The sequence below is a fragment of the Eptatretus burgeri genome, chromosome 4 (genome assembly GCF_056783735.1).
Source record: "Eptatretus burgeri isolate ZD-2024b chromosome 4, Ebu_testis_v1, whole genome shotgun sequence".
NCBI lineage: Eukaryota > Metazoa > Chordata > Myxini > Myxiniformes > Myxinidae > Eptatretus > Eptatretus burgeri.
In genome coordinates, this window is record NC_140964.1 from 121947570 (window position 1) to 121965807 (window position 18238).

General features: G+C 37.8%; 1 protein-coding gene across 12 annotated transcripts in view; it reads right to left on the reverse strand.

Moving 5' to 3' along the window:
- The window catches only part of LOC147029004 (spermatid perinuclear RNA-binding protein-like), a 190442-nt gene that overhangs the window by 32642 nt on the left and 139562 nt on the right, over positions 1–18238 (reverse strand). For 9 of the 12 annotated variants that reach the window (XR_015057794.1, XR_015057795.1, XM_085879918.1 and 6 more), the window contains 5 exons: positions 6672–6769; positions 3379–3559; positions 2995–3123; positions 2852–2907; positions 140–229 (listed from right to left, as the gene is read on the reverse strand). Coding sequence is in view for 10 of the 12 variants with exons in the window: in XM_085879918.1 (XP_085736044.1) it covers positions 140–229; positions 2852–2907; positions 2995–3123; positions 3379–3559; positions 6672–6769 (554 nt within the window). In the remaining 2 variants the exon portion in view is untranslated. The remainder of the gene's footprint in view (positions 1–139; positions 230–2851; positions 2908–2994; positions 3124–3378; positions 3560–6671; positions 6770–18238) is intronic. The other 3 variants (XM_085879920.1, XM_085879922.1, XM_085879923.1) reach the window with 2 other exon arrangements.

An 18238-nucleotide genomic window follows, 5' to 3' on the forward strand; every position in this document is an offset into this window, starting at 1 on the left:
TATGCACACAATGAGTTTTGCGTGTTTTGATAAATAATCATTCGACAAATCAAAAGCCGAACTACATGGAGATCAATTAAATATATATTTAATGCCTATTTCAAATGAAACATCAGTTCTCGTATAATTGAGGAATTACCAGAGGGTGAGGTGGTGGTGGTGGAGGTGGCAAGAATGTTGGAAAGATGCCCGGAGAAGATGTGGCCTGAAAGACGGGTGGGAAGGGAGTCTGGATAGGGTGGGAGCGTGGAATCAGGTAATACAGTTGAACCAAAGTTAATAGCGGAGTAAACAGAAGAGGAGGGAGAATAAGAAGTCAAGGGGGGAGTGTATTATGGGTGGAGGGAAGAAGACTGAAAGTGGAAATGGATAGGGAAAGAATGAGAAGGAAAGAAGGGGGAGGAGAAGATAGCCACAAAGCACTACCATAAACTATGACCCAAATGGTCACAGATTTGAAAGAAAAAAAAAACTGTACATTCCTTAAGTTTTGGATGGCTATGCTGATCATCAACGATACAAACTTGTTGCCATGTCCAACAAGACAAAATGATACTTTATACAATCCTGTCCAGTCAAAATTGCCAGGAAGCCTCAGCATAAACACATTGACTGTCAACTACAAGTATACTCGTAGTGTTGGGTATCCCAGATTTCACCACTCCGAGTATTCTCTAGAAAAGATTACGCAAATGTATTTTTACCAGAGTATGCCGACATGCCAGATAACGCAACAAATGATCTGCTGGAATTTCGATGAACATAAATTGATGCAGTCATGATCATCATCATCAGTCTCCATGAGAAGTTTTGCCACTTCATCTGCATTCATACACTACCGGTCAAAAGTTTTAGAACACCCCCATTTTTCCAGTTTTTACTGAAATTTAAGCAGTTCTATTCAGGCGAATAACCTGAAATGGTACAAAGCCAAGCGGTAAACTGCCAGAGGTTAAAAAAAAGTTTAGGTTACCAAAAACTGAAAAATAATGTAAATTTCAGAGTTGTTAAAAAAGGCCCTTTCCAGGGAACAAGTAATGGGTTGGAAACTGCAGCTGTTCTGCAGCAATGGAAGTAAATTAAGCCTTGAAAGTTGATGCAAACAATTCCCACAGATGTCCCAACTTTTGTTGATTAGTTACAAACCCTCTGCCTGAATAAAAGCAGTGTTGGAACAGACTGTGTAGCTACACCCTCTGAAGCATTATTTGGACAGTATTGCACTGCAGGAAGTAGTATATTGCTATCATAATTGCGAGAAAAAGACAATTAACAAAGGAAGACAGACAGACCATTATAACCCTTAAAAGTGTAGGTCTTTCCTTTAGAGAAACTTCAAAGAAGCCAAGGTGTCAGTGAGTATAGTTTCCGACACCATCAAAAGGCACTTGGAACCTGGAGGAAACTCTGACAGAAAGAGGTCTGGCAGACCAAAAGCCACAACACAATCAGAAGTCAAGTTTCTGAGAGTCAACAGCTTGTATGATAGGCGGCTCACAGGACAACAGCTTTAAGCACGGCTTAACACTGGTCGAAGTAAGGAAGTCTCAGTTTCAACTGTGAAGAGAAGACTTCGAGCTGCAGGTTTGACAGGTCGAGTGGCAGTAAGAAAGCCATTGCTGAGATGGAAAAATAAGAAAAAGAAGCTTGCCTGGGCCATGAAGCACCGCCAGTGGACCGATGAATCAAAATTTGAAATCTTCGGTTCATCACACAGGGATTTTGTACGCCGTCGAGTAGGAGAAAGGATGGTTCCTCAGTGTGTGACACCAACTGTCAAACATGGAGGAGGAAGCGTGATAATATGGGGATCTTTGGCTGGATCCAGAGTCGGCGACTTGCACAGAGTGACTGGCACCCTGAACCAAAAGGGCTGCCACAGCATTTTGCAGCACCATGTAATACCCTCTGGTCTATGCCGAGTTGGTCAGGGATTCATCCTACAGCAAGATAATGACCCAAAACACACCTCCAGGCTATGTCAGAACTACCGTAGAAAAAAGAACAAGACGGTCAGCTTCAAATCATGGAATGGCCAGCACAGTCTCCAGACTTAAACCCCATCGAGCTGGTTTGGGATGAACTGGACAGAAGGGTGAAAGCAAAGCAACCTACAAGTGCAACACATTTGTGGGAACTTCTGCAACAGTGTTGGGAAGAACTTTCCGAACAATATTTGATTTCAATTGTGGAAAGAATGCCACGAGTATGTTGGGCTGTTATATCTCCAAAAGGTGGCTACTTTGATGAGTCAAAAATTTCGATTAAATTTTGTTCAACAAAACGATTCCATGATTTCTTTTTTATCTGCAATTGTTTATTTGTTCTCTGCTTTAATTTCAGAGTACATTGAAACATTAAACCGCTTAAATTTCAGTAAAAACTGGAAAAATGGGAGTGTTCTAAAACTTTTGATCGGTGGTGTACGTGCATTTTGAAGGGTAATCACAAGTATCAAAACAGATAAAACACATGGTACTCAGCACACGATGTACCTTTAACAATGACGTCGTACCAACGATTCAGTGCTAAAATAATCCGACCAGATAACTTGTACCTGGCATACGGAATTGAAAAACCTTGTCCCACAGTCTGCTGCGAGTTTTCTCATAATGTGGGGTTTCCCAGCAAGAGATAAGAAATTAACTGAGATTTGCTCAGAAAAGGCTAAAATTTGAAAGGAAAGTGGATGCACATTGCCAACCTGGCTTGCAAATGGGAGTGGTGTAAAAACTATAAGAGTTGCCAGTCGATGTGTTAATGGAATTAAAAATAAATTTGCTGACTTGGAGAATAAAAAGAGGTGTTAGTGTGGGAGGGGGGAGATATATTATCAAACAATTAAAATTACCTGTTGTATCTGTTCCAGGGTCCCGACTTCCTCCTTGACTCCCCTCCATGGAGACACTAGGATGATTGATATAGCCACGTTATTGATGGATCCATGGTATTTTTTCTTGTTCCCAAGACCGTTCACCATTTCCAAACCATTACCTTTTGACTCTTCGCCTGGGCGGCTCCGTTTGCTTTCGCCAACGCCCCTCTCTTCTCCCTCTGTACTTTGCTGTTCTTCCCTTCCCCCCTGCACCCTCACTCGTTTCTGCCCGAGTTGACGTAGTCCAACTATGCATCGCAGAATAAAGTTGAAGGAAAGAATAAAATTATCTCTGTGAGAAGAAGTGAAGTCATAAAAGGAATAAAGAAAGGTCATGACAAGTCAATATCAGAGATTACCATTCAAAGGGACATTGTGCACCAGAAATATTGATTGGCAAACATTTATTAAGCATTTGAATCGAGAGACAAACAAAATAGATCCATGTGGACAGACAGTCACATGAACAAACATATGCACTCACACATATACACACACCATACCATCATGACTTGTTTGCTTTCCAAGTTGCTCGTCCTTTTTTACTTCATTCGATTTCATTTTCTTCATCATGCTCACAGAAGTCGTGCCAAACTTCTGAACAGTTTTCCAAAAGCTCTGCCGGCCTCGACTGACCTCAAGAAGACGCCAGAGCTGCCCAAATGCCACCATCCTCAACGCATGCTGATTTCACACAAAAGTGCAATCATTCGAACCTCCATGATCTCAAGGACACATGTTCCATTGCAATATTGTCATCATCAGCATATTGTATTTCCATCCATCGGTAGGCCGTAAATTTTGCATATTCCATACATTTCCTTTCCCTTTGGTCATCTTGCTTATACATCTTGAAAAAAAATCCTTTTCCTTTTCTTCGCAATCCATAACTCTGGCCGATATCAACTTTGTTCTCTCTCTCTTTGAACGTCCCCACTTTCTCTTCCATTTCTCAATTTTGTTCTTCTGAATACATCTCAACTCTACAACCACTGCATATGGAATTCTTTGGATGACGGTTAAATACAAATCATAATATGTAATTAAGCAAATATAAATCAGATGGATTTCTACTCGTCCACATTAATGGCACACTTGAATGTTGAAGAGGAAGAAGATGTTCTCATTCAGGGGTTGATGAGAACAGCTGCTGCTAACTTGAACTATGATTGCGAGTAATTATGACCAAACAGTGGGGTTAGTGGTTTTGACTTCATGGTGGAGTAACTATGATGGTCCATAAGGAATACATAGATGTATTGGGTGAGTATGTGTGACAGTTTGGTTGGGGTAGGGTGTGACAGTGAAAGTTGGAAAAAAGAAATAGGGGCAATACCCGTGGGCACTCACCTGGTAGAATAATGATACTGAGGAAGAAGTCAATGTCGGAGGGAATCAGCAAAATGAAGCAATGTTAAAGCAAATGTCTATTTCAGGGGGCAAACCCCCCCCCCACTACCACCCCATCAAACCCCTTACAACCAGGTCAGGTCAGGTATGGGAGCATGTGCCAGAACAGCGCGTCACTGCGTCCACTTTCCGCCGGTAATCCAGGGGCCTCCGTCTGGCCATCCCCCAGGCAGATGCCAGGCCCATCCCCATCTCCTTGAGATGATGGTCAACCTGCTGCAACCATGAGGCACGTGGTCGGCCCACTGGCCTCCTCCACTCATGAGACTCCCTTGCTGAGAGAATCTGGTGAGCAGGATCAGCGTCAGGAAAACGAGCCACGTGTCCATACAGCCGCAACTGACGCTCACGGACTATGTAGGTAACAAATCTCATCCGAGTCTCTCTCAGCAACCGCTCGTTGGACACAAAATCCGACCAGCGATAGCCAAGGATTCTCCGAAGACACCTGGTACCAAAGGAATTAAGTCTCCGTCTCAGATCCTTGGTCAGAGTCCAAGTCTCGCACCCATAGAGCGAGACTGGAAGTACGAAGGACCTGAAGACTCGGACTTTCGTCCTCCTGCACAGGTACCGGCAGCGCCACACCACATGATCCAGTGAATCCATGACTCCCCAGGCCCGACCCAGACGTCTATTGACCTCTGACTCACAGCCAGCAGAGACATGAATATCACTGCCAAGGTAAGTGAATCTCTCCACGACCTCAACATCCTCACCACAAACAGACACAGACAGGACAGCAGCATCCAAGATGTCACCGAAAGCCTGGATCTTAGTTTTGACCCAAGAAACCCGTAATCCCAACGGCTCTGACTCCTCATTCAGCACCTCGAGGGCCCCCAAGAGGATGTCTAAAGTCTCCGCAAAGATGACTGCATCATCTGCAAAATCAAGGTCCGAGATCTTGACATTGCCAAACGATGCACCGCAACTTGATCTCTCCGACATCCTCCCTAGAATCCAGTCCATACAAGTGCTGAAAAGTGTGGGGGCAAGTACACATCCCTGACGAACTCCAGTACCAACTGGAAATAAGTCAGAGATGGTACCACCACACTTCACAGCACTCTCAGTACCAGAGTAGAGTTCAGACATCAGATCGATCAGTTTTGGTGGCACCCCACGAAGACCAAGAATCCTCCAGAGGACATCCCGATTCACTGAATCGAACGCTTTACAGAGATCAACACAGGCTGCAAGCAGCCCCTGCCGAAACTCTCGTCTGCGTTCGGTGAGGACACGAAGTGCAAGGATACGGTCAATCGTTGACCTCTTTGGTGTAAAGCCAGTTTCCTACAAAATTTGGGAGAAAGAAAATAACAATAATCACCCCAAGAAGAAGAGGTTTCCAGCTCGGAAACCTAATAATGGTACACTCTGTTTACGATGAACATTCATTGTGTTCCGTGAAAATATTTGGCTTCCCGAGTACCGACAATTAGCTTGGTGTTGGCGCAGTGGTTAGGGCAGTGGCTTGGGATCCAAAAGGTCCTGAGTTCAAGCCCCGTTGGGCCACTGAATTAATACACCAGGGGGTTGACTCAGCCTGTCATCCTTCCAAGGTCGGCGAAATGAGTACCAGTATACTGGGCCGGTGTATACCCCGGTTAGAATAGGTGTACCATATCCCTGTGTCGTAAGAGGCGACCAGGATTGCGTCAGGAAGGGCATCCGGCATAAAAGATGTGCCAAATCAGTATGCGGATCATACGGATGATCCGCTGTGGCGACCCCGAACGGGAGCAGCAGAAAGAAGAAGAAGAGGAGGAGTACTGACAGTATAAGTTCTTGATAAACTAGAAGGGCACTCGGTAGAGCACGTACCTCCGCCCCGCAATCCCTGATCCACGAGAACATATCGGGCCCATTACATTTTTGAAATATCATGTTATACAGTACTCGATCGTTTTTGGCCCTCTCTCTCAATGGTGAAGAATCACTTTTAAAAAATTATCAGATCTGGATCTGGATTCAGATCTTCACCAAAATTGAATCAATTTGTCGTTGTCACACTCCCAACATGTCCACCAAGTTTCATCCGAAACTGTCCACAACTTTTTGAGATATCGTGCGACATAGTAGTTTTGCACAATCTCTCAATGGTGAAGAATCACTTTAAAAATTCCAGTAGTCGGATCAGGATGCGGATGCGGATCTTCACTGAAATCTTATCAGTTCGTCCTTGTCACACACTGAACCTGTCCACAATTTTATGCGGATCCGTCCACAACTTTTTTAGATATCCTACACACAAACAGACAAGCAAACAGACAGAAAGGGGTGAAAACACAACCTCGTTCACCTTCGGTAGTGGAGGTAATCACTTAATTTTTCACCTTCGAGCAAGCTTTACCTCTTTAATGTACGGTATCAACTTCCTCACCTGGGCTGTACGTGTTAATTCATCTCTCTGTTGACAGGTGATAGAAGCCACCACATCCAATGCATCTTTCTCACAAGGATCTCTAAGTCCAGGCCAATCTGCAGATGAAGGTGGACAGAAAAAAGTTACAAAGTATGGGTGATATAATAAAAAGAGAAACATCATTTTTCAAGCTTTAAACTGATATGCAGCCCTAATCATTCCCTATCCATTTCCCTTTGGACCTCCAATATTCTCTGTATCTGATTTTATACACACATATATACATATATATATATATATATATATATATATATATATATATATATATATATATATATATATATATATATATATATATATATATATATATATATATATATATATATATATACACACACACACACACACACACACACACACACACACACACACACACACACACACACACACACACACACACACACAGAGTCAGTCACAGTCAGAGCCCCGACCTAAATGCAATCGACAATCTGGGGCATCACTTGAAGATTGCTGTCCATCAACTCTCCCCACACAACCTGACGAGGATTGAACAGTTTTGTGCAGAAGAATGGGCAAACATTGCCCAATCAAAGTGTGCAAAGTTGGTGGAGACTCATCCAAACAGACTCACAGCTGTAATTGCTGTCAAAGGTGCTTCCACCAAGTATTAACTCAGGGGGGTGGACACTTATCTAATCAAGATATTCTAGTTTTGTATTTTTAATTAATTTTCTGAAATTTATAGAATTTGTTTTTCAGTTTCAAGTTGTGAGTTATGATGTGTAAACAAAGGTGGAAAAAGTCTGATTTGATGCAATTTAATTCCAGGCTATAAGGCAACTAAAGTTGAAAAAAATGAAAGGTGGTGTAGACTTACTATAGGCACGGTACATGTATAAATTGAAATGAACGAGCGCTCCCCCGATCTCCAATGGACGTAAAGTCCTGCACATGCACAAACCAAAGCATCGCCTCCGACCCGAAGGCTTCAGCCTGGTGACTCGTATCAAACAGACAGAGATTTTGTGGTTACAATTGGTTAAACACCAAACGGAGCCACCTATCTGGATTTCGGGCTTATTTCCCCTCATCAGGATGGCATACCGCATGATGGTTGGAAACACATTTAAGTAATGAAATGGCCGCCAGTAGGCCATCTTGGATTTGATGTCGAAAAAAAATGACGTGCATATGCTCATAATTATCATTCATTATCTGTGTGCCAAGTTTGAACAAGATCGGTGAATGCATGTCCGAGAAATGGTTGAGGATGTGTTCAACATTGGATTTTTGCAACTAAAATGCCCCCCAGTCGGCCATCTTTGATAGAATTACGAAACAAAATTATGTGCATATGTACACCATCATGTGTTGTCTTTGTGCTAGGTTTGAACAAAATTGGTTTATACATGTACGAGATAAGGCTGCGGATGAACATACAGACGGATGGACGCACGGACGGACGAGACCAAGTCCAAAAGCCCCCATTTCGGACTAAGTCCAATGGGGCTAAAAATATAACATTCATTTTGAATAAGTTGGTCCTCGATCATAAACTGATCAGACGGATGGACATGAACCAATTTCTTCAAGGGGAACCCAAACTCAAATTTTTTTTCTTCTGAAAACCATTGAAAATCATTAATCACGGTCTAATTTGAAGGGAAGATTTTTTGATTTTTTTTTTGCCAATCACATGGTGCAGAAAAAAGCCCTAAAGTGTCGATTTCTGATTTTCACCAATGACGTCACACTTTGAACCCACCTTGATCCAAATGGTGGCTTACATAGAGAAACAGTGTATTTCGAGCTCGCCGATTGACTTGAAATTTTAACAGGATTTGCACATCAGGTCACCGACTTCAACCACCAATTAATTTTGAGGTCAACAGAGGCAAAAATGTCGACATAAGCCGCTTTTCTAAAATTGTGAATTTTCATCCAATTGACTTGAAATTTGAAGAGGAAGTTGCAAATTTGATCATTGAATTCAACCACCAATTATTGTTGAGGTCAAATTTGTTTCATGGATTTCGCAAGTATCGTGCTACACATGACATCTTTCTTGTTTGTTGGTCTGCCTGTGAGCAGGATATCTATCTATAACTCCAGCAGTGTGTGTGTGTGTGTGTGTGTGTGTGTGTGTGTGTGTGTGTGTGTGTGTGTGTGTGTGTGTGTGTGTGTGTGTGTGTGTGTGTGTGTGTGTGTGTGTGTGTGTGTGTGTGTGTGACTCAACAACCACTGGGGTCCGATCTAATTGAAACTTGCCAGCTATATTGCTGGGGACCTGAGTATGTGCCTTTTCAAGGTTTGATATTAATCGGACAAGTGTTTCCCAAGTTATGGCCATTTATTTACCAAACCAATGACAGTACATGGTGCTGTGGCCATTTATTTACCAAACCAATGACAAGACACGTTGCTGCGTAGGCGTGGCTGCGTAGGCCGGTGCGCGGCCAGCCGACGATGACGTCACGGGCTGTGCCGGTTACGATGGGGAAAGGCACCTTAGTTACCGTGGCGTAGGAGTGGCAATGGTCAATGGCAGCGAATGTCATGGCAAGCAAAGACAGGGAGGTAAACTTGATTTTAATTTGGATTTTAATTAACTGTGTGTTTAAGTATCACAGCAGTTGTTACTTCAATACAAGCGATAATTCGTGGAATGCATGTGAACATTCCATACGGGCACGCACCACTTCCGGATAGTGATGACTTCATGTATGCTAATAATTTCTCGATTTCTTATGCGCATTTATAGATAAACACAATGCCCCAATCCAGTCGTCGTTTACGAGAGCGAAGGAACGGACTGTGTGTTTGTTTGAAAGGTTTTTTTTCTTCTTCTTTTGGTTTGCACGTACAGCCACGCAAGAGCGAAGGAACGCCTGTGTGGTTGTTGTTTCTGGCTCACGGTTTGAAAGTTTTTATTATTATTATTTTTTTTTGCACGTACAGCCACGCACGGGCACGCACGTACAGCCACGCACGTACGGGCACGTACTAGTATCTCTAAAGGTTATGAACAGGTTTGGATGAAACTCGGTGAACAGGTTGGGTGTGTGACATGGATGAAATGATTAGATTTTGGTGAAGATCTGGATCTGGATACTTCAACTCTTTAAATGATTCTTCACCATTGAGTGATAGGGTTAAAAACGATACATAGCACGATATCTCAAAACGTTGTGGAGGGATGATGAGAATTAAAACTAGGTGGATGAGTTGGGTCGGTGACAAGAACAAGCTGATTAGATTTTGGTTAAGGTCAGGATGCAGATCCAGCCCATCAGTGGGATACAAAACGTAAATTATTCAGCCTGGTGGAGGTATGGGCTCCACAAAGTGGTGTTCTAGTTACTTTGTAGTTTCCCTGGTGGTCAACAATGCTGGAGGACTCTAGCTAAACACCCTGTTAAATGTTAAACACATGGCATCCATTGGGTAAACTCATGTAAGACTCAGGCATACCATTTGAACAAAGCATTCATTTTTCATCGAACTCACAGTACTGTCCACTTTTTCTTCTTCATAATCCTCATCAGCCATTATTATCAATCAATTGCTGGCTGAAAGTCTTCTTCAATTGGCAACATTTTACTCCATATTGTGCTGCTGTTCTTCAATGTACTCCAGGCAATTTTGGCATTTCATATCTGCAGTAAATATACTAGCACATAGAAAAACTTGGCAGCTGAGTGTAGTCCTCACATTTTGAATTTCAAAATCTCATGTTTTGATCGCCAATTATTTTGTGAAAAACCATCGCCATGAATCAATGTTACACGTGTTGATCTGAAGACGACGTAAGTTTTGTTCTTCAAATAAACGCCAAGGACGTACTGTTTTGCATCCTCATTTAACTGAGATGATCTGTTCAATCATTATGGTGGAAGGTTTGAGGTCTAAATTCTAAACACAAAGTCCAGGTTTATAATTATGAGCCAACTGTTAATAAAAATGGGGTAACCTGACAATTATCAATAAGTTTTGCATTCTTAAAACAACCTGTGCTTTTATCAATCCCTTTGTTAAAAAAATATTTTCAGTTTCCTACAACTTTTTAAAACATTGTGCATATGATTGTACCTGATTTGTCAATCCTGAAAATGTGGAAGGCAAAGCCATGGGAAATAGTCTTGTTTGGGTCCAGTCAAGTTAAAACAAATATTGAATTGATCTGCGCTCGGGATCTATTTGTGTTAACAGGACTTTACATATGTATAACACAATGATTTTGATGTGCAAACAAATCAAGAATCATAACACATTGACAAATGATTTGTTTGCACATCAAATTTATTGCAAGCCCCTGAATGTGAGTGCACATTGCTCTCTTCCTGGCTCTGATAGCTGCAGGTGTTGTATTGATGAACTAAATTGTGAGAAATTAATTTTTATGTGAGGAAAAAAATTCTATTAATTTGACAGCATACCCAAGTCCCTCTCCCTTTCTAGTGCTAGAAATGAACTATAATGCAAAAAAACATTTAAAACAAGAGCGAGAATTGCTTTGCAATACATGTCCCTGACCAATATGCTATTTTCTAAGTCAAAAAAGGGCATAACTGTGAAAAATTGACGAAACACACTGAAACTTAAACTTGTTGTGTAACCTATCATGATAAAGCCATGTACCAAGTTTAAGTTGAATATGTTAAAGGCTATAGGAAAAAAGTCTGAAAAACCGCAGGTGAGACAGATGGACGGACGGACAGATGGACAAATGGAAAGCCCCTCTGGTGAAACCTATAGTCTCTCCAATGAAACTGGTATAGGGGACTATCAAAAATAAAAATTATAGATACTAGGTGTGCCTACCGTCGCTTCGCTGACGAGTTTAATCAAAAGACAGGATGTTGTATTTCACAAGCATATTGCAAGTCTATCTGTGAATCTCAACGAGGATGTAAAATAAAGTGAAACTCATGAAAAAGGGATCTTTAATAACACATTCCATAGTTGTTTTGTTGCTGCTGCTGTCGTGTGACTGTGGTGGTTGTTGTTTGTGTGCTCCTTCCGTGTACATTTATATATTTTTATATTGCTTCGTATTACTATATATTATTTTGTGCGCTCCTTCCGTGTCCCTCTAAACGAAAGGGTTCCTGCTGTCTTCGAATAAACGTTACCGTTGGAAGCGCTAAATTAAGCTCTCATTCCCGCTTCTTATTCTTCAATCCCGGAAAGAGGGATTTTAAAATGTGCATCTTTATGATAAAATAGACACTAAATTTTGTTCCAAGTAAATCGATTATTAGCTTTCCAACCAAGTAAATCTGTGCTCCCCCTGTCCCAAGGGAACGAAGTGTAAAATAGTCTGGGAGCCAAGTGAGATTTAATTGTTCCAAGAGTTCCAAAAGGTTTGATGTGATTTAGGTGTAAAAGGACCTTAACTAACAGCAAAAACCAGATTCTTAAGTAAATATACTGCGGGATGAGATGGGGGGCACCACTCGAATTACCCCCAAAATGCCATTTAATTGTTGTTAAAGTTCCAAGCATAATTCCTTTGCTATTTGGTAGAGGACATCTCACTGAGCCCAAATCCATTACTTAAGAAAAAATATTTTGTGGGAAAGTTCATTTAAGATGCATGCTTATTAGGGCTAATTATAATTAGCCCTAATAAGCATGCATCTTAAATAACCTTTCCCACAAAATAAATGGATAATTATCCATTTAATTGCTCTTAAAGATCCATCATTGGAACCAAATGCAAAATGTAGAGTAAAGTCCCCTGATTTAGAATCAACGACTTAAGAAGAAAAAAAATGTGGGAAAGTCCACTTAAAATGAGGTCAAACGCTAATTAGTGCTTAATTAGCCATTTAATTATTCTGAAAGAACCAAGCATAATTCCTTTACTATTTGGAAGAGGACATCTCACTGAGCCCAAATCCATTACTTAAGAAAAAATATTTTGTGGGAAAGGTCATTTAAGACGCACGCTAATTAGGGCTAATTAGCCATTTAATTGCTCTTAAAGATCCATCATTGGAACCAAATGCAAAATGTATAATAAAGTCCCCTGATTTAGGATCAATGACTTAAGAAACAAAATGTGGAAAAGTCCACTGAATATGAGGTCAAACGCTAATTCGTGCTTAATTATCCATTTAATTATTCTGAAAGATCCAAGCATAATTCCTTTACTATTTGGTAGAGGACAACTCACTGAGCCCAAATCCATTACTTAAGAAAAAATATTTTGTGGGAAAGGTCATTTAAGACGCACGCTAATTAGGGCTAATTAGCCATTTAATTGCTCTTAAAGATCCATCATTGGAACCAAATGCAAAATGTATAATAAAGTCCCCTGATTTAGGATCAATGACTTAAGAAACAAAATGTGGGAAAGTCCACTGAATATGAGGTCAAACGCGAATTCGTGCTTAATTACCCATTTAATTATCCTGAAAGATCCAAGCATAATTCCTTTACTATTTGGTAGAGGACAACTCACTGAGCCCAAATCCATTACTTAAGAAAAAATATTTTGTGGGAAAGGTCATTTAAGACAGATGCTAATTAGGGCTAATTAGCCATTTACTTACTCTGAATGATCCATCCTTGGAACCAAATGCAAAATGTAGAGTAAATTCCACTGATTTGGAATCACAAACTTAAGAAGAACGAAAATGTGGGAAAGTCCACTTAAGATGAGGTCAGATGTAATTATCATGGTTGCTAAGCAAGGGCATTGATTATTATGAAACTGCAAGTAATATCGAAACATAGGCAAGGACAAGATAAAAAAAAATTATACTCCGTTAGTAGGGTAAGAATACTGATTCTGGCTCACTTTTCCCCATGTAAATGAATGGGGGATTTTCAGCGATTTATATTTTTTTTCCCTAAAAATAAACCCCCCTTTTTATCCCAAGGTATATTTATTTGTCTCCCCTTTTAACCTGGAGGTTGAACCTCATTGAATTGAACACCTGGGGGTTGAACAGCTCACTCATTGAACCTATAAAGATTTGTTCATTCTCAAATTCCTTCAATAGTTTAATTTTCTTTGCACAATAATCCCCATCTAAAATATTGACAAACAAAACATTTGAATCTTTATATTTTTTAAGATACCCCATTTGTGCCATTACGAAATGATAAACTTCTCTTAATGCTCTTGTTTGACCACCTCCTGAGCCACATATCATTTTGAGATGATAGTAAATTGTTTTTTCATTGTTCAATTGATAACCATCAAAGTTTTCAGTCCATTCAAGGATATTCATTTTTTTCTTTACATCCTCTAACTTACTAGTTTTTAAATTAATTCGCTTATTTGTTTTATTTACCTTTGTTTTAGTTATTTTTTCAATAAGACTTATTTGATATTTTTCACATTCATTATGTTTTCCATTTATATACCAAGACTGAGATTTTCTCCACTCTTTAGTTTGATTAATACTTGGTTTAACCATTTATATATTGTGAAAAAACGCGGTAGCCCTTAAAAAACCCTAACCCATCTTCCCATCGTTAAAACATAATCTATTTTATACACTCTATCATACAATATCCATATGGAACACAATCTATTCCATTATCTAAAATAAATCTCTTATCATCAAAGGCTCCTAATGCCTTTTTATTTACTTCTTCACTATATATGTTATGTTTATAACTTCTTATTGTATTCATTTTCCTATATTCTTCTTTCTTATTCATCAAACAATTATAATAATTTCTAAAAGTTATTGATTTCTTTATTACATATTTCTTTATTCCCTTTAACCTCTTATCAATCTGTTCACCATACTTATAAGCATATGCCTTTGCTCTCAATCCAATAAACTCACTCATTACTTTTCCACCCAACTCATCCTTAAACTTACCAATAACCTTTTCATTCTTTTTGGAAAATAACTCACTCTTCTTGCTGAAATTACTTGTATCATATACTCCAATATTTTTCTTCATATCTTCATAAACATCATCAGTTTTTATATCTAGGATAAAACTATCAGTGTCCATATACAACAATGAAACATTTTCACCATACTCTTTCTTTAAGTCATTATACAAATAATCATACATCAATATCTTTGATAAATCAAGAACTGCTGTTCCAATATAAATTGGTTTATCCATTACAATACTTTCCTTTTTCATATGAATTGCAGAAAAGTTCTCTGAAAAAACCTCTTCTCTCTCAAAACTTGGTTTATTTATCAATGCTTCTTTCCAAGATGTTGCGAATCTAATGTTTTGCCTGTTTCTAACATTTTCCATAGTCTTTCCAAATACAGCATTATTCATTAATTTATAAAAGTCCCCTTCAAATTTTACTTTTGTATTTGCTCTCATATCTGTATTGAATTGAATATACTTTTTCACCCAAGGACTTTGTTTAAATTTTAAAACTCTATGAATTTTAGCGACTCTCAATCCTTCTCTCAAAAACTGTTTTAAGCTTCTCTGATGCAAAACATATCCTCTTTATCATAGAATGTTGTTAATAACTTTTCTGTTGATTTACCTTTAATATTAAAACTTTTATGATAATCACTTAACCATTCTTTCTTTGGAGTTTCTTTCTCACATGCAAAAGGAAGATCTTTATGCTTATTATGAAGATCACTCGGTACCTCAAATCAACTTCAAAATAATAACCTTCTTCTTCGTCATTCAATTCCTCTTGAGAAGAAATAACAATATTCATCAAAGCCTTTTCATAATTCTTTTTCTTCCACCCACTCTAATTTACCATAAGGTAGAGATTGAGACATTGCCCATCCATACAAATTATTAGCATCAAAATACATCAAATAATTACTATCTTTTTCACTATCATAATTTGGGAGATATTTATTATTTGCTTTAGCATATCTTTTGAACATACTTGTGATATTCCACCTCTCTTGGACTTCTCAATCATCAAAAGCATATCCACATCACTGATTAAATCTATATCTTGTTTTGTCATTTTCAACATTGCACTCCAAGCTAAACCAGGAGCTGTGAAATAGTGGGCAGGATCTAACCCATAACAATTTTTATTATGACAGAGTGATCTAAAAGCTTCAAACACATCAGCTAACAATAAAACATCTGTTTTTAGATATAAATCGTGATATTCTCCAAGGTTCTTTATCTTAAATATTTTCCATATTTCTTGTGCGTGTTTATATTCCTTATCACTTATCTCTTCTTCATAAAGGTTATTATAGAAACTTTCTTTTGAAGGAAGTTGTGTTTCTTTAAATCTCATAAATGAATCCATATAATCATAAGGATAAATTCCCATACTTGTAAGAATTTTCTCTTTACTTTGAATTTCATTCCTTGTTTGAATTTCCTCTCGTAAGAATTCCTTCTTTAATCAGAATTTCATCTTTAATCTGAATTTCCTCTTTAGTTCGAATTTTCTTTATAATTAGAATTTCATCTTCAGTTAGAATTTCCTCTTTACTTTGAATTCTCTCTTTAATCTGAATTTCCTCTTTAGTGAGAATTTCCTATTTTTGGAAAGAATGAATTAAGATTTGGAAAAAGAGTCCGTGGAGCTTAGATTTGATGCGAGGTAGGCTAGTGGTGTTCCCATAAACTTGTAAGAATCTAAAAACCTAATACGAGTTATAGGTTTTGTGAATATCATTTTTGAAAATGAAATATACTTTTGACTTGTGTTTGTTATAGCAGAAATATTCCCTGGTGTTTTTGAAAGTTCATTTATAAATAGATGTGTATCATAGTTGGCGCTGTTGTGAAGAAAGACTGGAATAAAAGAAGGTAATTTATAATTAAGATTACAACAGGAATGAGCGGGACCTCTATATTTACCAGTAAGATGACAATGGTCTCTAACTTTAAACTCCTTAATTTCCCCTCACAAATATGACAGATATTGTTCATTCTAAATTCTAATTTTTCTTCTTTGGTTAATTTCATCGGTTCATTTGTTTCTTTCATTAATTTAGTGAGTCTTATACAATCCTTTTCTAATCGTTTTACAAACTCTTGTGAAGCATTTTTTCCACGATAATGTTCAAGTTTGTTATACTTTTCTCCAACAGATGATTTGATATAATAACAAAAACCACAAGGAATATGTTTTTGATATTTATTTGTATATGGTTCTTTTGGATTAGGAGAAGCAGTATTTATCTTTTTAAGGATACATTCAAAATCAGCGTATATCACAAATGGGTGCATGATAGATTTATTATAATCTTCAAAATAAATCTTTTCACCAGGTTTAGGCATTGTAATTACAGCTGATTTATGATTACTACAATATTTTTGAATGTTGTTCTAATCGTTCTTTTGTATGAAATGAATTAAGACATCGCTTACAAGGATATATTTTGTTTGCTGTTCTGAATACCTGAGAAGAGATTAATCTTGATAAATTATTGATGTATGTGTAATGTGAATTCTTTCCAACACTAAAATATAAAAGGTCAATGTGTGTTTCTTCATTTTTATAGTTGTTTGAAATTTTTAATATTTGAACTTTGTTTGTATCCGTTAATCCATATACATTAATAGAAAGATTATTCTTTTCTCAAATTTAGGAATATCTGTTAATGGCATTGGGAATTTAAAATCTTTAATGTCCAAGGTATTCTCATATTTCATATATTGTTTTACTCTTTCTGAATTACATTTTGGTGGATGTAAGTGAGCAAGAACAGACCAGAGAAAACATTTATTATCATTGTTCTTAATATTAACAACTGCCTTCTTTAGTTTTATTTCTTTTGGTAATTCAATATAAGAAGAAGCTTTAAGAGGGTTTGATTTTAGAATGTGTATATCTAAAAAGATGATTTTTAATATTGAATCCACTTCCTACCACTGTATTATCAACATCCTCCTCTTGTCTTGATAGTTCTTCATAAACCCCACTATTCAAAAAATCTTGAAATGATGTTATAAAATGAAGATCTGTTCTCATATAAGGAGTTTGTTCTTCATCTTGTCTTTTCATATTCATTTTCACTCCCATATAAAACTTTAAAGTTTTTATTTCTTTTAATGTCTTTTTAATAAATTTTTCAACATCGGGTTTCACTATTTCAATTGATTCAGCTATTGATGATGGACCGGGTTCTCCAAATTGAAAAATCCTTATTTTTATATGCCCTTTAAATGCCTCATCAGTGTTTTTAATATAATAGTCTCCCTTTACTTTAAACTCATTTTTCTTGTGTTTTTGTGATTGAAGATGTTGATTATAACTACTCTTCAAAACATCCTTTGAACAGATATCACAATGTTTTCTTTCCAACTCAAGAGGAGATATTTGATGAAATAGATTAAATGTGTGTTTGTTGGTTCGGAGGTGTTTTCTATAATGTTTATATTCGTGATTACAAACATCGCAGTACGTTGTATTCACCATATTTATAGAATAAAACTTTGCTTAACCTAAAATTTTCTTGATGAAAATTTCGTTTTTAATTTATAGGTGAATCTGTGCTTAAAAACATTTTATCCTCCAACTTTTTCACTTAATAAATACAATGTTTCAAGACACAAAAGACAAGTTTCAATCAATCTCTTCATCTGTTAAAGATACTGAGAAATATGTCAAGGATGTAAAATTGAAC